This window comes from Sapajus apella, unplaced genomic scaffold (assembly GCF_009761245.1).
Source record: "Sapajus apella isolate SASKATOON/1434 unplaced genomic scaffold, GSC_monkey_1.0 scaffold43, whole genome shotgun sequence".
NCBI classification, from domain to species: Eukaryota; Metazoa; Chordata; class Mammalia; order Primates; family Cebidae; genus Sapajus; species Sapajus apella.
Genome location: NW_022436983.1, coordinates 17,351,494 through 17,372,170, shown reverse-complemented (window position 1 = coordinate 17,372,170; position 20,677 = coordinate 17,351,494). Strand labels below are relative to the sequence as shown.

Below are 20,677 nucleotides of genomic sequence, written 5' to 3'. Positions count from 1 at the left end.
GGGCAGGCAGGTCCAGTCTGGTCCCAACTGCAACACCTGGACATGCAGAACTTTGAACAGGTCACTCTTACCTCTCTGAGCCTCGGTTTCCTCATTTGTAAAATGGGCACAGTAATAGGATGTACACCCAGTGTGGTTCTGCACATGAACTGAGCCAACTATCAAAAAGGCCCAGCCCAGTGCCTGTCCCAGGGCAAGAGCTCTGTAAAACGTTGGTGCTTATTAGTAGTAGCTGCCTAGAAGCTGCAGCAAACCTCAGGTCCTGGGTGTCGGGGGAGGTCATCGTCTCTGGGCATTTTAGAGAAAGGATTGTGTTCAGCTTCTCAGTTATTCTCTGCCCTGACAGATTCCTCCTGGCAAGAAAAGTGCTTAGACTACTATTTCTTTTAATGACGATGTGACTGGAAGCTACCAAGAAGATCTCAAGTCAATCTAAGGAAGAACTCAGGAACTCTCTCACCATAAATTGGGCAAATTGGACAAAGACACCATGGGTTGTCCTATAGGTAATAAGCTCTCCATTCCTGGAAGCACACAAGTTGAAAGTGGGCACCAGCTTGGAAGTGCTGTGGGAGACAGGGAGTGCAGGCACTAGATAGGAAGCTGGCCCTTTAAGGGATCATCCAACCCAAGCCTCTGAGTCTGTATTTAGGTGACATTAATGGCCTTTTGTGAGCCCAACTTCTGGGGCTGATGCCAAGCAGGGCTGATGATGTGTAAAGAGAACAAGCAGCTGAGCATGAAGAGAGTCCAGGCCAGCATTCCAGCTCTGTCACCAAGAGCCGAGTGACCCTGACAAGTCACCTGACCTCTCGGAGGCTTCATCTTCATGGGAAATGAGGAGATACACATAGTACCCACGTTTCAGGGTTGTTAAGGGCACATGATGAGCCAGCACAGGTGGTGTGTCTGACCCACTGCCTGGCACATAGTGGGCCTTCAATAAAGGCCAGCTAGTGTTACTATTTGATGCCATTTTCCCTCTGCTGGCCCGAACTCTGGGCACCATCTGGCTTTTCCGAGTGGTTCCACCTTCAGGCACAGCTGGCCCTGGTGGAGGCTGTGTTTGCTTAATTTTTGGCGGAGCCACGAAGCTAGCTGTGGGTTTTATTCAGGACTGGGCTGTTTTGCGAGCTCTCTGGTAGTTTAGGGGGTTGGGGAAGGTCTCCTTGCACAGTCATTACCTTCTGCCACCCCAGCCAGTGGCCCCAAGCCAACCACAAGCAGGAGGAATGAGGCCCCTGGGAAAGAAAAAGAGTGTGTCTTTTTGGGTTCCATTCCCATTAAAACAGAAACAGGTTTGCAAAGCCAACAAAAAGCCCTGGCCCGTCAGACAGCAGCCATCAGATTAAGGAGGATTTATGGAGTGTGCGACTCCCAGGGTGGAGTCAGGGCTCTGGCTGGGAGATAACATCGCAGAGGCACACCCCCACCGGCAGGGCCCCTCGGGCCCCGCAAACGGGATGGGACGGGTAGGCCACCGGCATGCCGAGGTTCCCTCCTGTGTGAAATCAGAACTGTGTGGTGAGAAGCAGGGACAGCAGCCCGGAGGGAGCCCATGGTGAGGGGTTCACAGGCAGCTTACCGCATTCCTCAGCCCCTTCAGGTCTGGGGTCTTCAACATGAGCGCATCAAACACCTCCTCAGTCTCCCTCCGCACATACAACAGAACTGAAAAGCAAGGGGCAGCTTTAGGGGTACAAGGAAGATCATGTGGCCAGGATCATGTCAGGGGCTGGGGAATCTGAAAACGTTACTGTAAGATGGCTTTCTGCCAAGGGTCTGTGCCCAGCTGGCGGCACTTCGGCCAGCTCTGCAGATTCTCATGGGCCTTCTTAGGCTGTGCTGATGTGGGGGTGTCTGAATCCCTGCTCTACTACCTGCCAGCCAGGTGACCTTGCAAATGTGATTTTAATGTCATGGAGCCTCATTTTATTTGTAGATGGAGGCTCTGCCCGCTATTTCGTAGAGTCACTGTGGGAATTAATGACGTGTCTGGAAACGCCAGGGGCAGCGCACAGCTTGGTTCACGGCTGCTGGAAGCTTTTGAGCTTAGCTGCTAGTCAGTTGCTTTCTGATGGTCAACTACAGCCCCCAGAGGTTTGGGTTTGGTCCTTACCCCAAAGAAGTCACAGATTTAGAGCGTCAAAGCAAGAAAGCCAGACGTGAAAACCCCACCCTTCTTTCACCCCCCCCATTAGAAAAAGTGGGGGAGAGGGGACTCGTCCAGCATAATGAGGCTGTTGACTATGCCAGTTGCCCAGGATGCCCACGTCCACACGTGGTCAGGAGACAGAAGCTGCCAGCCCTTTGTGGTCTCTCCAAGCAGCCTAAGGTGCCCTCCTTACCCCTACCCCCAAGTCTTGATCTAACTCTAGCTCCAAGGGATAAAGCAGCTCCTTGGGCCCTCCCCAGGAGGCTTTGGGAAAGCCTATGAGGGAGGCAGGAGCTGGGGTGGGCTCCGTGAGTAAATGGGGAGGGAGGGCGGGAGGCTACCTCTCTGAAGGTCGTCTTCCTTGGCCTGCTTGGAGGGCAAAGGCTCAAACTCCTCAGTGAAAGGCGAGCAGGTACGCTTCAGAGGCAGCCTGTGGGGAGGGCAATGGGGGAGCTTGTGAGGAACTTGGGGATCCCTAGAGGCTGAAGGACCCTGCTGGGCCTCCAGGGGCCCTAGAAATAGGGAAAAAAACATGAGGGTGGGTGCAAAGCAGAGGGACAGTGGGCAAAGCAGCAGCTCTGGAGTTGGACTGCCTGGGTTCAAATCCCAGCCCTGCCACACACTAGCTATGTGACCTGGGTGAGTCTCTTAGCCCATCAGCGACCCCCTTAGCCCATCACTGACCCTGTCTATAAAATGGGATGATATGAAAGCAATGAGAGCAATACTTCCTAGAGTGGTGTGAGGCCACAGGAGACCATGCTCACAGCTCTTAGAACACTGTGTGACGCACAGTAGGGCCTCAGTAAATGTGGTCTCATCATCATCATCATCATCGTTCCTTTTTTAAAAAAATCAGAGTCAGATGTGAGGCAGTGGGAGTGGAAGGATTGTGGGCTTTGGAGTAGGACAGACGTGGGCTCCAGTTCTGCTGCCGCGACTTAACGGCTGTGGGACTGGAAGGCACTTCTCTTCTCTGAGCCTCAGTTTCCCTATCTGTAAAGTAGGGCAATAATCCTGCTTGCCTAACTCTGAAGCTGTTGTGAGGTGACAAGTGGCAACACAATTTGGGGTGAAAGCACTATGTGAAAAAAGTATATTTTGTAAGGGAAGAAATTGATTATAACAACAAATGATCTTTATAAAGCATTTTCCCATTTACAAAGATTCCACATCCATGCTGCCCTCCTCTCAAGGCTATTTCCTCATCTGACAAATGTGTAGGCAGAGGCTCAGAGAGGTGAAGGGACTGCTCAGGGCACCAAGGCTGTGGCTGACAGAGGGAAGGACACGAAGGCCCTTCCTAGGCCAAAGTGCCAAGGGGCTCCGGCCCCAGGTAGGCCCCCAGGGAGTGGGCTGGGGGAAGGAGATGGAGGGTTTTCATCCCCACTCAGTCCTCCGGCATAGCTTCCCCCTTTGCTGTCTCAGTCTACACCATCAGAGTCTTTTTCTTTCCCTTTTTACAAGCGGGTGTCTCGCCAGAGATTCGCCAACTTTTCACATAAAACAAACCCATAAAAACCCAGGCAGTTTCAGTGAGAAAGAAGCATAGCTCTAGCGTGGGGGCTGGGGGCAGACGCTGGTGGCTTCCTCTTCTGGCCCCACACCCTCGCTTGCAAAGAGCAGGGTGAAAAGCAGGCTGGGGGCAGTGGGCATGGTGCAGTGGGCACGGGTGCGGAGGGATGTGAGCAGCTGCTGTTCTCCATACCTGTTGGCGCTGCAGGGTCCTGCCGAGGGGACTGCCTGCAATGAAGTGGAAAAGACATTTACCATCACACACAGGAAGATGAGGGGGCCCTCGGCTGCTGGAGGCTTTCTGGGAGGAATATTTTTTGGTGGGAGGTGGGGAGAACACTCTTACAATGCCTTTCTAGCCGATTCTGCTCAGACAAGTGCCCTTAAGTGGCCTGAGATGTTGAGTTGAATCACCCAGCCCAAGCTGGATGGGTCAGGGACTCAATGAACACACAGGAGATGCTAAAGCCACGTTGTCAGAGTGGAGTCGCACGGAGCCCCACCTGGGCCCCCGCATGCCCAGAAGGGCCGGGAATTGCAGTTGGTTCTGCAGCAGTAACTAGGCAGTTGGAACGGAGGGCAAAGGGGGTGAGGGGAAGAGACCTTCTTTTTTTTTTTTTTTTTTTTTTTTTTTTTGAGAGTCTCCCAGGCTGGAGTGCAGTCAGACCATCACAGGTCACTGCAGCCTTGACCTCCTGAGCTGCAGCAATTCTGCCAACTCAGCCTCCTGAGAAGCTGGGAATACAGGTGTGTGCCACTAAGCCTGGCCGGAGGCCCTCTTCTTGGACCCTACATTGTGCCTGGCACTGTGTGGTCTGCAGCAGACATCGCCAAGTCTCGTGAAGTAAGAAGCTCAGGCCTAGAGAGGGCAGAGGGCCTCTAGAGATGACACACCCAGCAGGAGGCAGAGGCGGGGTTCAGGCTCAGCCTCTCTGTTCCTTACTGCTCTCCGCTTCCCTCTCCCAGGCTCACAGGTGCAGAGACAGGCCCAGCCCTCATCCCCCACAGGTTAGCTGTCAACCTGCAACAGGGACCTTCATCCTGAGTGGTCATCTCCCCACTCAGGGCCTCTAGTTGGTGAGAGAGTGGGGAGAACCCAGAGAACGGGTTCCCACAGCCGCCTGTGTTGTGAGACCACAGTGCTGCTCCCATGGCAGCAGAGAGAGGAGGGGTATCGTCAGTGCTCTGCGCCTGTGCCAAGTGCTCTGTCAGCTCCACTGTCTCCCTCATCGTCCTAAGTCAATACACTAAGCATGCCTAGTACACCAAGGTCCATGTGTATAAACATTCCTGCAGAAACTGCGCGGAGCTGTGTCCTTACAGGAAGGAAGTGCTCAGACTGTCTGGTATGGAGGCTCACAAGGAGACAGGCTCTGGGGTCTTGACCCTGCCATTGAATTGCTGTGGGACCATGCCTGGGAAAGGGGTAGGTGCAGTCTCTCGGAGGACAGCTGTAACAGGGAACCCAGTCCACTCCTGGCTGCCAGGCGCTCAGCCCCGGCTGCTTAAGAGGCAAAGCAGCTAGTGGGGAAAGGTGCGGATTCTGAACAGATGCCTCAGTCCAGTGGTTACGAAATCCTCTCAGCTGGCTCTGCCACTTACTAGCTGTGCAGTCTCATGAGGTTTTTTAACTCCTCTGTGCCTCCGTTTCTACCCCGTGAATCCAGGGAGACATTATTATTGACTTCATAGGGTTGTAGAGAAGGGTAGGGAAGGTGATTCTTGGGAAGTGCTTAGAGCCACACCAGGCACACAGAGAGAGCCACAAGTTCTGCCATGATAATTCCATGTGGCTGCAATCAAGCTGGGAATCAGATATCAGAAGCCTCCTCTTTGTGTGCCCTAAGCATGAACGTTTCAATGGTTACGAAATCTGTTTCCTCATAACATTCTTCTCTTCAATATAATAGGTCACTGAAGCTATAGGACCATATATACATTTTGTAATCCCCTGGGATTCAATAAAGGTATTGAAACTGGCCAAATGGCAGGTGGCTCCCCACTGGTCTGTGCTAAGGCAGGCCCCACCCAGGAGCCGGACCCTCTTTCGGCTGCTCCCTCAGGCCCCACCCATGGCCTCACCCCTCCAGGGCGCTGCAGACTGTTGAAGTGCACATTGGGGATGAACAGCACGGGTGGCGTCTCCAGGTCAGTCTCTGGCCGCAGGTAAGTCGTCTCATTGCCCCTGAAGCCCGAGAGCAGGCAGCCCTTGACTCCTGATGGGAGAAGGAAGCCAATGTGCCCCGAGGTCCCTCCACGCAGGTCCCTCCCACAGCTAGTCTCCACCTCTACTTCCCACCAGCCCTGGACCCCCACTGACCACTGTTGCTGGAGTCGGGGCACTTGACCTTCCTCCGGAACTGCTTCCGCTCATCATCGCGCATCTTCCTCTCAGCTCCCTGCAGAAGAGAGAGGGTCACCAAGGGCCTGGGAGGGGCTGGCTACTATCACAGCTGCTGCTTTGTATCTTAAATATGGGCTAGGCTTCTGGTCCTTCTTTTTCCAGAGCAAGACCAGGAAATGGGAAGGTATCAGCACCTACCTGGCCCAGCCTGGCCAGTGGGACCTGGCCCTGCTTGCCTGAGGTCAATACAGGCCATGAGAGAGGTAGACAGAAGACAGAAAAGAAGAAACTCAGAGAGACAGAGAGATGGAGGAGTGGGGGTGTTAGAGGAAAGAGAGATGAAGAGGAGGAGAGGGGATAGAAAAACAAACAGACACACACACCCAGAGAGGCTAGGAGGATGCATGGGTCAGGGCTTAGCCCTTCTACCTCCCCAGGCCCAGTGTAGGGTCTGCCCATTCCAGCCACCTTGTCGCAGAAAATCTTGATCTGGCAAACAGCGCGGTGTACCAGGCGCTCAGTGCCCGAGCCACAGTCATAGGTGTCAATCTGCAGGTTCAGGGGGACACCCTTCACCCCCTTTTGTGAGGAAAAGTCTGTGCTCAGACAGTTGACACCGATGAACACCTGGGGACAGAGGGGGCAGCTGGGTGAGTGGCCTGTCCAGGTGGCCAGTCCCACCATCCCACAGTGACCCTATTTTTCTAGCTGTCTGTGTGCCTGGGGCTCACCCTTAAGCCTCATGGGGCCCCTAGAAGGCATGCATCAGCACTCCTCTTTCACAGATGGGGAAGCTGATGCTCAGAGAGGTGGGGCAACTTTCCCAAGGCGGCACAGGCGGTGTGTGGTGCAGCAGGGGTTTGAACCCAGGCTCTTCACCACTGTTGGGATGGCTTCCACTAGACTGCCAAGGGAACCCAAGGCAGGGAGGCTGTGGAGGATGTCAAGAGTCCTTTAGGAGCTTAAGATCCAGAGCCTCATTTTTCTGCAACTTGGAAAAAGGAGGTGGAAAAGGGCCGAGTCCCCTGTCCCCAACACAGGGAGACCACTTTCCTGCTAACCCAGAGACACAGCCCGTCTCCACCCCACCACCCCCTCTAGCCATCACAGGACCTTCTAGTGAGAGGGTCTTTCAGCTGATTTGATCACACCCCACATACAGCAAGGGAGCCATCCTAGTCGTCCCATCTTACAGCCGGGGAAATAGAAGCTCTAAGCAGGGCCATAATTGCTGCCATTCCCCCAGAGAGTCAGGCGTGGGGCATAACAAAGTGAGCTTGGTTGTGGGCCGCCCACACCCGTGGTGGGAAGCTGGGCTCTGCCACTCACTAGCCATATATGGCTCCAGACAAATCCTTTTACCTCACTGAGCCTTGGTTTCCTTGTCTGTGGAATGGGGATAATGAAACCTATCTTGTGTGGCTGTGAGGGGGTGTAGGCTTGATATGTTGTGACTGTTGCCATGAGAGGGACAGCTGGAAGTCTCTTCCCAAAGCCTATGCCTAACTTACGGCCTCCTGGGGTCAGTCTCAGCTGGGCAGGCCCTGGCAAGGTCACCTGGTGATTGCCCTTCTGTGGGGCTCATGGGAACACCCCCCCCACCCCCACACCACAGGCTGGCCCCTGGTCTTTGGAATGTTACCTTTGGAAATGACCCTGACCCAAACAGGATGTGAAATGTGTGTCTGAGCAGACCCCCTTCTTTCCCTGGCTGTGGGGACCAGGCCCCCAGGCACATGCCAGACATACCACCCCCTCAGCCAGCTCAGCCCTCCCACAGGCCCCACCCAGCTCGCACCTGAGAAAGACCCAAGCCTGGGGGCTTAAGAGGCTGTGAGAAAATCCCCACCGAAACCCATTTCTTCCTTCCCACGAAACTCCCCACCTCCCTGAACCCGAGGCCCCAGCTCCTCCTCCAGCCCCCAGTGTCTGTCTGAATATTAATAATCCCTGCCTTTGTGCTCCCTTTGTGTTTTCTGAGCTCTGGCACCTCCATCTTCTCCAGGCAACCTGGCCATCCCCAGAGGCAGGCGGGGAGGCAGGGGTTAGCTCCCCAGCCTGTCCAGAAATGCCCCTGAGATGAGCTAGACCCGACCCTGGTGAGTGAGGTAAGTCTGGTCCAGGGAGGGGAAGGGACAGGCCGAAGGTACCCAGCTCCTGACTCCCACACCAGCACCTCTCCACCATGCCGGCTCTCTAAACAGCAAACCAAGGCACACGGCAAGCCCACAGCTGGGCTCAAGCACTAAAGCTGGAAGAATCTTAACGGCTTAACTACTGGTGTGAAAACATCACCAGAGGCTCCATCTCTCAGGCCCCTCTGGTTTGTAGACATGCACGATCTTGTGGGAGCTGCACTCCAATCCTAGCAGGCAGGTGACTATTCTCATGTTTATGGGCTCAGAGAAGTGAGGCAACTGGGATGCAAGCCCTCATTCACTGGACTCCTTCACATTTCTCCCCCATGCGACATTCTGCGCTGGCCGAGAAGTCAGGAATCCTGGGTGCCCCCAGTGGCTTGTTTGCTGTGTGACCATGCGGAAGGCTCAGTTTTCCCATCTGGTAAATGGGTGGACAGGAGTAATATCAACAGCCGCCATGTTTGGGTCAGGTGTGTGCTCTACCTGGTACTTGTCTCACCTGCTCCGCACTACAACCTACCAGTTGGGGCTATGATTCCATGCCTACTTCATAGTCAAATCAACTGATGTGCAGAGGGACTAAGGCACTGGTCCAAAGTCACACCCAGCCTGCCTGGCTCCGAGCCAGAGCTCCCGAATCACACTGTGTCCTGTGTCTTCCATGAGTGCCCACATCGGAGCAAATGCCACGCTCCTAGGTGCAGGAAAGCGTCTTCCCCAGAATAGGCACTTCCGGGCAGCCCAGTCCCATCCCAGTCACTGCCCCCAGCACTGACCTTGGCCTCTTCATTCACGTTCCACACAAAGGACAGCGCGTTATAGGCCACCTCCTCAATGTGCTCCACGGTGTTGAAGTTTTCTTTGCAGTCAGCTGAAACCACAGGAGACCAGGAGAATCAGGAAGGAAGGGTTGTGGGGCCACGTTGGGAGGGAGGCATTCAAAACTGGACCTCACTCTTGGCAGGGGCACACGTCCTCTCCCCTGTGAACCACACTTCAATCCAGGGAGGAAAAGGGATTTCTGTGCCCTGGACTGCAGATGTGGAAACAGGTCCAGCCTGAGAAGCAGATCTGCCCAAAGCCCCAGAGGGAATCCCAAGCTTTGCCAATAGGCTCATCATCCTGCGGGTGGAGGTTATGCTTTTCACCAGGACTGTGATTTGTGAGTTCTCGCAGATGAAGCCACAACAATGGCAGTTTGGTACAAACAACAGCAACAGGGTAATAGCAGTAGCAAAAGTACTAGCAAGTACCATTTCTTCAACACTTGCAATGTGGTAAGCCCTCAGTGAATCCTCACAACTATGCTATGAATATTCAGTTTATATATGAGGAAAACGAAGCTTAGAGAGGTTTGGTTACTTGACTAAGGTCGCTCGGCTAATAAAAGGTAGAGCGAGGGCTGGAGCTCAGATCTGTCTGGCTCCTAAACCCATGCTCCTCACTACTCTGCTATCCAGCCTCTCAGACAAGTCATTAAACAGTCCCCTATGTGTATCATGTTCTCCGGTGCACAGAGCTCCAAAGCAGAAATCAGCACTGCAGGCAGGCAAGGCAGCTGGCCTCAGCCCATTTGAGAGTTGAACAAACTGAGGCTCAGGAAGGTGAGGTGACACAGGTCACACAGCCAGGAAGGGAGTGTTGGAGCAAAAAGCTGAAGACTTGAGGGTGGGCTGCGTCTCCCACCTGTTTCAGGGCTAGGGATGAGGACCTGTGGCACACATAGGGAGCCTCTCCTCTGCCCCTATCTTCTGAGAGAGCTCGAGGGTGCCAGTTCCCAAACCGTGCTGTGCTGTGCCTTGGGCCTTCCAAACCACCTCCTGCCTGCACCTTATCTTGTGCATTTGTGTCTTCATCAGCCCCTTCATGGGGACAAACAGGCCAGCATTTCAGGGCCTATTTATCTGACACTGCTAGGGTTCCCAGGGCCCTGTTTATCCCAAAGCAATACAGAAAAGAGGCCACAGCTTCTAGTCAATAGATGCAAATCCTTGCAAACCCCACAGTGTGTGACTTGGAGACAGAGGGCAGAGCGGGGTGGGGAAACAGGGGTGAGCAACAAAGAGGCCTGATTGGTGTGGGGGCAGGGAGAGAGAGGAGCTGACATGGAGGCTTGAGAAGGCTCTCACCCACGTCGATGACCCGCTGCTTGGCAGTGGGTTGCCGGGAATGCCAGTGCTTCCAGAAGCGCAGCTGCTCTACCGGGACCTTCTCATTGTCGAAGACAACCATCACCACACTCTGCAAGCACAGTTGGCCACAGTCACTCCTGGCCTCTTCCCAGAGCCTGGGGCCCGTGGCCTGCCCTTTTGCCTCAGTTTCCCCAACCCTGTGGCAATGGGCTATTATCAAACAACCTTTCCCCAGGGTCCGTGGCTAGCCCAAGGAGGAGGTACATCTTGTCCATTCCACCCCTTTCGAAACTGCTTCAGGCCAACGCACCTTGACTTTGTTGGAGGACAAGGCAAGGCCTTTGCCACCTGCTGGGGTCCTCAAGGTGACAGGGTAGAACTGGCCCTTATTGAGGTAGGCCATGGGTGACTCGCCTGACTTGATGTGGATGGCTTTGGGGGAGCCCAGGGTGTATTCAAAGTCACTGCAGGGAGGAGGGAGAGGACAGTGAGGCCAGGCTCCCAGGAAGGAAGTATCCCAGAGGGCAGTGGGGCAGGAGGCCAGAGGCTATGTTATAGACTTGCTGTACGACCTTGGAAAATAACTTTACTTCCTTGGACCCCAGTTTCCTCAGTTTGGGGGTTCTCTTTAATGGCTTTATTGAGCCACAATCCTTCTGAATAATGAGGGCCCAGTGAAAATTAGAGAGACCCTTGAGGGGTGACAAAGCCAAGGGAAACTAAGGATAAAAGAACCTCAGTTTTCTGATAGGGTGCAAGTTCTGAGCTCCCCATCACAGCTCAGGAATGGGATGTGGAAATCATTATCTCTTCCTCTATCTATCTGCCTTCAACCCCCACGTATTCATTGATTGTGCCTGCTATGCTCTGGGACACTGTGGGGCTCTGTCTGCAGCCTCCTGCCCACTGCCCAGGTGTCTGAGGGTCCAGGGAGACCAAGTTACCTTTTGAGGCTGGAGTAGTCCTCTGTACATGGGGGTTCTGGGGATGTTTTCAGGATATCTGGGAAGAGCATCGACTGCAGAGAAACACAGTCCCAAGAGAATAAATGGTCACATTCACTCTGGGGAGCCTCAGCCCAAGGCTGTGCATACAGCTATGCAGGTTGTACAGTGTACAACTTGGACAACAGTACATGACAGCCCTGTCTCAACTCTAGGACTCTTTCCCCCATGGATTCCAAAGCTCTGACCTGTTCACTATCTTCTCTCCTTCTGTACATGCACACACATATCTATGCTATGGGGGAATGGGGGTAGACCCTCACCTCCTGTGGGTCATCTTTGAAGGTGCTGTCTGGCTGCCAGCGCTGGGTAGGTGGCACCCCATGAATGTTCTCAAACAAGGAGTTGAGGGAGCCATTGTCATACATATCACTGGTGGGCAACAGGTAGCTGTCCACAGAGCTGGTCTCCAGCTTGCTGGGGCCTGCAGGGAGCGGAGCTGCCTTGCCAGGGGGGGGCGAGGCCCCCTCCAAGCTCATCAGGTTATTCTTCTTGAGCAAATCTGGGTATTCTGGGGTTCCAGACACATTCTCTGTCAGGAATTTCATGAGATGTGTGGGGCTTTCAAGGGGGGTGAGGTCCGTCTCATATTCCATGCCATGATAGTACCTGGGGAGAAAGAAAAGGGGCTGAGTATGCTTCCCTCTGGGGGCAGTGGGGGGTCCTTGGCTAGAGTGAAAGGCAACTGACACGTTGGTCTTAGATCCAGTGTCATGTTTAGGCCCTCCCAACAAGCATGAAACAAGACACTGTGGCAGCCCAGTTGGCCATAGGGTTGAGCAGGGAGGTGTTGAGAACGGAACCAAGTACAGCCTCAGGGTTAAGGGAGCAACATCTGTTTTATCCATTACAGTACTTGTTAATTAAAAAAAACAAACCTGAAAGTTTAATCATGTATTTATTAGCCAAAGTCAAAATGTCCCTGTGCCAAAATGTCCCTACTTCAAAACAACTGTATTGAGTCAACCCCAGGGAAGTGTGTACAAGGTAGGGAGGGTGGGAGAAACGTGTATCTGTGAGTACAGTTAACACGTTTAGAAAAAGGTCTGGGAGGATGTGCCCCAAACTGTTAAGGGGGAGAGAAGGGTGCTGGATTCCAGGAAATCTTTTTACTTGATACATTTCTGTAGAGTTGAAACTCTTGCAAGAAACTGGTGGTGCTTTTGTAATCAGAAGATTAATGACATTTTTAAAAATTAGTTTTGAGAAATGTCCCCATGTACCCAAACCCACCGTTCCTGGCAGTGGAGGGGATGGGCCCTGAGCCAGCTGCAGACCCAGGCTGTGTGACTAGAAGAGCTCAATGCCTGTTTGGATTTTCCAGGCTTCCCAGCAGAGGCCTTACAGGGTCATTTGTGAGAAGTCACCTGGTTGGTAAGGAAGGAGAAAGTGGAGAAAGAGGGGCAAGGTCTTTCCAGTGCCCATCTAGCAGTGAGCATGGACTGGGCCGCTTTCTAAAGGAAAGGAACGCCAATGCCCTGGGGTGCTAATGCCAAGCAGAGGCCCAGCAGGCCAGGGGAAGTATGGGAACCCAGATATCCCTCCCCCACTCAGGACTCCCTCGCCAAGAGGCTGTGGGGCTGCAGGGGAGAGGGTTTTGGAAGAGGAAAGAAAAGCTGCCTCCAGGGCTTCTCTATTACTATGGCTTTGAAGTTTGTTTTCAGTAAACTCCAGCCCACATGGCCTACAGGCATCTGGGATATGTTTCTGTGTGTGTGTGTGTGTGTGTGTGTGTGTCTGTGTGTTTTCAAACAGAGTTTCATTGGTACTTTCAAGAGCCCTAGGCTCTTCAGCCTTCACTGGTCCCTTCCAAAATATTTTAAAATACCTTTAATAAGTGCATTGGTACAAAGACAAATATAATCCAAGTTAAATTATATTGATTTTTATTTCCTTTTAATTCTAAAAGAAATTGAAACACTATCATAGACCCCAAAATGTGTTGTGGGCCCTCAGCACCATGCCTCCTGTGCCTAATGAATAAGTCAAGCCTGCGTGGAAGAGGCCCCAGGTGGAGGTGGGGAAGGGCAAAGAGGCAGAGGGTGTTGGCAAGCCTCACCTCTTTCCTTGGTCATTCCTGCCCCCAGTGCTGGAGGACAATATCCGCTTCTCTTTGGGACCCTGAAAGGAGAGAAAGGAAGGATTTATGCATAGCCGTTGGCTAAGGTTTTGCTAGGAGCCTCAACCCTCTCCTGCAGCTTTGGCCAGGCAGGGGAGTAATGTTGGTGATATGGTTTGGCTGTGTCCCCACCCAAATCTCATTTTGAACTGTAGTTCCCATAATCACATGGGAGCGGGAATAATTGAATCATGGGGGCAGTTACTCCCATGCTGCTGTTCTCCTGATAGTGAGTGAGTTCTCATCACGTCTGATGGTTTTATAAGGGACTTTCCCCCTTTTGCTCGGCACTTCTCCTTGCTGCCGCCAAGTGAAGAAGGACGTGTTTGCTTCCCCTTCTGCCATGATTATAAGTTTCCTGAGGCCTCCCCAGCCATGCTGAACTGTAAGTCAATTAAACCTCTTTCCTTTATAAATTATCCAGTCCTGGGTATTGTCTTTATTAGCTACGTGAGAACAGACTAATACACTTGGTCACTAGAAAAGCCTCAGTCCTTTCCACTGGCTGGAGCTCTAGCCATGATTACTCTGAGCCCCAAGTCAGGGAGTGGGAAGAAGAACCTCAAGCTTAGTAGTTAAGGAGCATCAGTTGGAGTCAGGCAGGCCTGGTGTAAGTCCTAGAAATGCCACTTGAAAGTGCACTGTGACTTTGGATAAAGGACTACGCCTCTCTGAGACTCAGTTTCTTCATATGTCAAGTGAGTGGTTATAATACCTACTTAAAGGGGATTATGAATATTTGCTTATAAAAAATCATCACTTTTTTAACAGAGTGCTTCTTATGGACTAAGCCTTATGCTAAGTGCCTTCTAGTCTCTAATTTAACCCTCACAACCACTCTGAGATGGCTACTAGTATGATCATCACTCTATGGATGAGAAAACGGGGGCTCAGAGAGACTCTATTGTCTTAGGACTTAGGAGCATGGATTCTGAATCCAGATTTCTTGGGTTCAGTTCCCAGGCCTACCACATACTAGCTGTGTGACCCTACGCAAGTCCGTTAACCTCGCCATTCCTCATATCCTCATCTGTACAGAGATCATAATATAACACCAACCTCAGGGATCATTTTGAGTGCTCAGAACAGCACCTAGCACATGGAGAGCACTATATAAATGTGACCTTCACAAGTATAATTATAATATTTTTATATCTTAGAACATTCTAATTCATTTGTCTCTAAGGCTGATACAGCCAGAACCAGGACCCCAACTCAGCACAGCCTCCAAAGCCTGGGCTCCTAATCACACCCCATAGGAGTATGAAGGAAGGTGCCTGACACAGCGGTGGACATTCAGTAAGAAATTGTAAGTGCTTGCCTTTAGCACATATTACCCAAAGCCACATTTGTGGCAGGACTAGGTCTCAAACTCCCAACTTGGTGCTCCTTCCACACCATCAGCCCATGTCCTCACTGTCCAGGGGGCTGCTCTGAATCCAGAGTGCTCTGGGATGGGGAGGCCAGGGCAGGTGTATCTCACCAAGACACTGTACTTCGCTAAAACCCGTATTATCAGTGTCACCTTCAGAGCCTGTCTTCTACCATCCTGGCTCTGGAATGGCTTCTTGTCAAGGGGACATGGTGTTGGATTGTATTTTATGGTCCATACTCAACCTATAAATCCCAAGCTGGAGTTTGAAACCTCGACCTAGAATTCTGGCTCCTACCATGGCCCCAAGCCAAGGCAGCCATTCAAATGCCTCTTCCATCGACCTGGGCTGAACACTGTCTGGTTGCTATCTGTCTTCTGGGGAGGAGGGAGGGCAGGGTAACCAGACCACTCCAGAAGGAGAACCAAAGCCAGAGGACAGTTTGGGGCTTTCTCCTATCTGGAACCCCCTTGGCTTCTAAGTTCATGTGAAGAATTTGTCTTTATTCTTGAGGCAGAGTGGATAAAATATTTCTTGGGCTAGTAAGTTTGAGGTCTTATGTAAAAGGCAGCTTTAAATCTTCAAGTTCAGGGCCAGTTATCTCAACAATTGGCTAGTTGTGTGCCCTCATCCCCCAATCTAGGACAGTTTCTTGAAGCAGTTGCCCAGCCCAGGGAAAGCAAGTCAGTTTGCTGTCTTGTGACCATCCAGACGGATGGGTAGGGCCTGCCTGGACTACTATGTTGACAAAGATTCTGCACCCTCCTGTGCCCTTCATGAGAATGCAGGCTGCAATCCATTAGCAATGTCTGGCACAGGCGCCAGAGGTGGGAAGGGGGCTGTGTCATGTGTTATACCCCCGTGATTCCTGACTGGTCCAACCTCTACTTATCAGATATGGGAGGCCTAATTCCTGTTCTCAGGAGCCAACAGTCTCCCAGAGTCAAGACCAAGGTCCTAGAAGTAGTTAGAGAACAGTAAAAGATGTAATGGCAGCTGGAGTAGGAAGAACAGGAGAGGGAGAGAACGTGGCAGATGGCTTCTAAGAGAAAGTGGGCCTTGGGCAGGGCCCCGAAGGAAGGGAATGGGTTAAAGAGCAGATGGTACCCTCCAGGTGGTGGGACTGGACCAGGCGGGTGGGGATGACAGGGAAACCTAAGAACCGAGGGACAGGGGAAGAAAGAAGATGGAGGGGTACGAGAGTGTTGCTGTCATGGAACATGCTTAGACCAGGCAAGGGGTGGATCAGGCACTGTCCACTTGATCCGCATATGTCACCCACTATGTGGCAGGCTGTATGGTGTGTTGACGACTCGGTAATTATCCTCCAGTAGCTCAGTCTTGTGGGGAAGATGGGAAAAAACAAATGCGTAAACAGCAAGCTTCTAAGCATCCTTGATAGCATCAAGGAAGATGATGGTAGTTTCTGCGGGCACCCAGATAAGAAGGCCTCCCCTCCAGTGAGTGAATGAATGAAGCAACATTTAAGCTTAGGCCCAAAGCTCAGAGTAGGGGTTAGCCATGGAAAGGGAGGGTACCAGGCAGAGGGAACAGCATGTCCAAAGGCCCAGAGATGAGGGGCTGGAGTTGTCATGGTGGCCTGCTGAGCCATGATGCCTGAAAGCGAAGACACCCATTCAGTCAGAAGGGTCATCCCCAGAGGGGGCGGGCATACCATGTAGTAATCATATAGGAAGCTCAAGGCCGCAACGCTGTCATCATCTCCATTGACTCTCATCATGGCCTTCGTGGCAGCTGTCAAGGGGTTTTCTAGGTATGTCTTCCAGGCCTCATCCTCACTAGTGTAAGAGAACTTCTGCAAGTTGACTGGGTCGTTCTTTAGCAGCCGCACAGACCTAAAACTGAATGCAAATAAGAGGTTCAAATTTAGGCTATGCCAGAGGAAGGTCCATGAACGGGCAGCCACAGGCCAATGCCCAGGAATTCAGTTATTCACTTTGAAAACGTGAAACTGCCTCTTCTGCCACCATTAGGCAGTGTGGGGCAGCAGAATGGACACAAACTCTGGAGGTAGATCAATTCCAAATGTTGCCATGTAGACACTGTTGACCCGGGCCTTAGTTCCCTCATCTACAGCGTGAGGGTCATCATCCTGATCTTCAAGACTGCAGAGTGGATTCAATAAAATACTTTCAGAGTATTTTTTTGAGTATACTTTCTCTTATTCGAAGAGAATTTGTGCCATGAATGGGAAATGCCACTGACAAGCTGCAATGGGATAAGGATAAAATTTCCAGAAAACCCATCATGAGTTCTACCACAGAAATCGTCCTTAAGACTGTGAAAGGCACAGAAGGCTGTAGATCATTTCAAGTCTGGGAGAAAGTGTGGTCTATGACAGAGAGAGCCAGGGCGAGGAAGCTCTTAGGCAGAACCTGGTCCTGGGAAATGGCACTTCAGACCAGTTTTATTGCAGAGTTTCAAGCAGCTGCTCAGAAGCCAGGAACTGGAGTTGAAGGCAGCAAGGCACACAGAAGCAGGCACGACCTGGGTACTGATGCTGAGAAGCTTGGACAAATACAAGGCATTATATAGCTCAAGAGACAAGGCACAAGGGCTCAAAGGAAAGAGATCGGGAAAGGCTTTTTGGAGCAGGAAGACGTTTTAGTTGGGGAAACTCAGCACTGGGGGTTATTTTACTCAGTAATGGGGGGAAGGAGCAGGGATGTAACACAGGCAAATAATGAGAATGGTAAAAATAATAGCTATGCTTTATTGAACACTGACCATGAGTTAGGCACTAGCTAAGCACATTTCATAAATTATCATGTTACTTGCAACAGCCCTGCAAGGTAGACACTATGATTATTCCTATGTTATAGTGGAGGAAACTAAAGCTCAGATAAGTTGAGAATTGTCCAAGGTCCCAGTAAGTGAGTGGCCAAGAGGGGATTCAAGCTCCTAAAGGGTGATGCAATGGTACAGAATAATGTTCTCAAACTTTAGCTGCATGAGAATGACTTGGAAGGCTTATTAACATACAGATCGCTTTCACAGCAGGGTGACTATAACAAAGAACAATGTAGTGTACACTTCAAGATAGCTAGCAGAGTAGATTTTTAATGTTATCATCCCAAAGAAATGATAAATATTTAAAATGGGCCCAGCGCAGTGGCTCACGCCTGTAATCCCAGCAATTTGGGAGGCTGAGGCGGACAGATCATGAGGTCAAGAGATCGAGACCATCTTGGCCAACATGGTGAAACCCTGTCTCTATGAAAAATACAAAAAATTAGCTGGGCATGGTGGCACGTGCCTGTAGTCCCAGCTACTTGGGAGGCTGAGGCAGGAGGATTGCCTGAACCCGGGAGGCGGAGGTTGCAGTGAACAAAGATCATGCAACTGCACTCCAGCCTGGTGACAGAGCGAGACACCGTCTCAAACAAATATTTAAAGTGATAAATATGGCAATTACCCTGATTTGGTCATTATACAATGTAAAGGTGCATTGAAATCTCACACTGTATTCTATAAATGTACAATTATTATGTGTCAGTTATTTAAAAAATAATTTAAAAACACACAGATTGCTGGGCCCTGCCCTTGGAGTGTCTGATTCACTGGCTCTGGGTGGCTGAGAATGTGCAATTCTAGTAACTTCCCTGGTGCTGCTGATGCTGGCAGTCTGGGGACCACATTTTGAGGAATCACTGGTTACTGCACATGCTCTTAATCACAAACAAGGCACAGAAGCAGTAACGTTCTGGTTGTGTTCAATTTACGGCAAAGAATGTATGAAGATGGGGTGGTCCAGGCTATGAAGAGAGAACCCCAGAGATGAAGTGGGCACTGACTGATTTCCTGGGGTCCCAGTGCCTCCCTTTCTACATGAGCCAGGCAGAATCTCCCGTGTTAGAGACCTAAGAACAATGCCAGCTGCCATTTACTGTAATGCATATGAATGTTCTCTGTTCATCAGCACTGCTTCTTTTTTTTTTTTTTTTTCAAGACGGATTGTCCTCTTGTTGCCCAGGCTGGAGTGCAATGGCGCGATCTCGGCTCACCACAACCTCCGCCTCCTGGGTTCAGGCAATTCTCCTGCCTCAGCCTCCTGAGTAGCTGGGATTACAGGCATGCGCCACCATGCCCAGCTAATTTTTTTGTATTTTTTAGTAGAGACGGGGTTTCACTATGTTGACCAGGATGGTCTCGATCTCTTGACCTCGTGATCCACCCGCCTCGGCCTCCCAAAGTGCTGGGATTACAGGCGTGAGCCACCGCTCCCAGCCAGCACTGCTTCTTATAAGGACACTACAAGATAAGGATCATTTGCTTCATCTGTTAAGATAAAGGAACCCGAGTCTTGGACAGAACAAGAAAATGTCCAGGGTCATCCAGCTGGTTCAAGAGACAACTGGTCTCGAGCCTTATCGAGCACAAAGGCACACACTTGCCACTCAGCCACACTGCTTTTCCATTGCTGCAGGAGTGCAATCTCTATCACAGCAGAAAACTGTGTTTGTGGTAAAACTGCAGCACAGTGGCAGACTAGTGGGTGGGCAGAGACCCCTGCAAACATGTGCAGGAAGTACCTTCCTACTACCTCGTCACCGGGGCCCATAGCCTCAGACTCCAGTGGGCACAGCAGGCCAGGCCATACCTAGGCACACAGGAGGCAGCAGCTCTCCCAGGGGCTTCATCCCATCCCAACTCCCAACCCACCAGGCCCCGGGGTGTGAGGAGTTGGGCTCTGAGAGGAAGGGAGGTAGAGCTGTCACACAGGAAAGAGAAATGACAGAAACTTTCCTGTTCTAGGGGTGCGGAGAGCAGGAGGCACACCCTGAGTTTCTGTGGCTATAAATCAAGGGGCCTCAAGGAGAGGTGAGAAGAGGCCCCTCCTCATTGCCTCCTGGGCCTGGGGTTTATAGGAATTTACAGAGCAGGTCCAGAGTAGCCACCCTCGCTGTCTGCCCAACCCTGAGCTAATGGAAACTCCCAACCAACCAGGCATGAGCAAAGCAGGGAAATGCCTGATGGACCCACCCCCTGGGTCAGTGGGGACCACCAGTGCTTAGCACTGTCCCTCACTTGTAAACAAGTCTAATAAAAGCACCCACTGCATAGCATCATGAGGATTAATACATCAGCACAAGAAAAATGCTTAAAACTGTGCCTGGCACATAACAAATGTGTAATTCACACAAGCCATCACTGTGTTCCAGGTCAGCTTGGGGCAAGACATTGAGGAGCTGCAGAGTGGTAGAAGACATGGTCACTATGCAAGCCAGTGGCAGGGCTGGGCCTGGAGCCCCAGTCTGCCGACTCTAGGGGATGACCGTTATCAGCTTTGATGCTGGGAGTTACTTTACCCTTTAAAAAAGATAAATTTTAGAAGGCAACAATAAAGTGACTCTGAAACAAAAGAACAGACAATGTCTGCTGTTCACCTGGGTGGTTCTTCTGGCCTATAAGGTCTCCAGTCTATCCTGTTGGGATCCCAAAGTTCTGATTCCTTGATAAACAGCAGCTTCTGTGCTTTAAACACTTACCACTGGCAAACATAGTGCCATCCGTTTTTGTGGGTCATCTCATCTATTCCACACAATAGCCCTGAGAGACAGGAATTATCATCTCCTTTTATAGGAGGGGAAATTGAGACTCAGATGATATCACCTGCTCAAGGTTACTTGGCCCATAAGTGATGGTGGCTCAACTTGAACTTGGAGCTGTCAGACTATACAATACAGTACTCAACCCCAGTGCTAGCCTCTTTTCTAGATGCCTTTCCCATTCTGGAAATTTCCCTTCTCAAAATACATTGAATTAATTCTCTGCTGCAAAACAGAAAGGAATTTCCCAAGGGCAGGAGGAAGACAAGATGATGACTGGAAGAGTTTCTGGTCAGGGGCTGGGAGTCCCAGTGTCCCATGCCT

General features: G+C 51.4%; 1 protein-coding gene across 6 annotated transcripts in view; it reads right to left on the bottom strand.

Annotated features, from left to right (window-relative positions):
* GRHL3 (grainyhead like transcription factor 3) overlaps window positions 1-20,677 on the bottom strand; it is a 34,969-nt gene that overhangs the window by 5,597 nt on the left and 8,695 nt on the right. For 3 of the 6 annotated variants that reach the window (XM_032300821.1, XM_032300817.1, XM_032300820.1), the window contains exons 2-14: window positions 16,459-16,645; window positions 13,351-13,412; window positions 11,555-11,900; window positions 11,232-11,305; window positions 10,598-10,751; window positions 10,285-10,396; window positions 8,932-9,026; window positions 6,483-6,641; window positions 5,991-6,069; window positions 5,753-5,886; window positions 3,864-3,898; window positions 2,497-2,585; window positions 1,586-1,671 (exon numbers count right to left, since the gene is read on the bottom strand). In XM_032300821.1, coding sequence (XP_032156712.1) covers window positions 1,586-1,671; window positions 2,497-2,585; window positions 3,864-3,898; window positions 5,753-5,886; window positions 5,991-6,069; window positions 6,483-6,641; window positions 8,932-9,026; window positions 10,285-10,396; window positions 10,598-10,751; window positions 11,232-11,305; window positions 11,555-11,900; window positions 13,351-13,412; window positions 16,459-16,645 — 1,612 coding nt within the window. Of the gene's footprint in view, window positions 1-1,585; window positions 1,672-2,496; window positions 2,586-3,863; window positions 3,899-5,752; window positions 5,887-5,990; window positions 6,070-6,443; window positions 6,642-8,931; window positions 9,027-10,284; window positions 10,397-10,597; window positions 10,752-11,231; window positions 11,306-11,554; window positions 11,901-13,350; window positions 13,413-16,458; window positions 16,646-20,677 lie in introns of all 6 variants that reach the window. The other 3 variants (XM_032300819.1, XM_032300816.1, XM_032300818.1) reach the window with 1 other exon arrangement.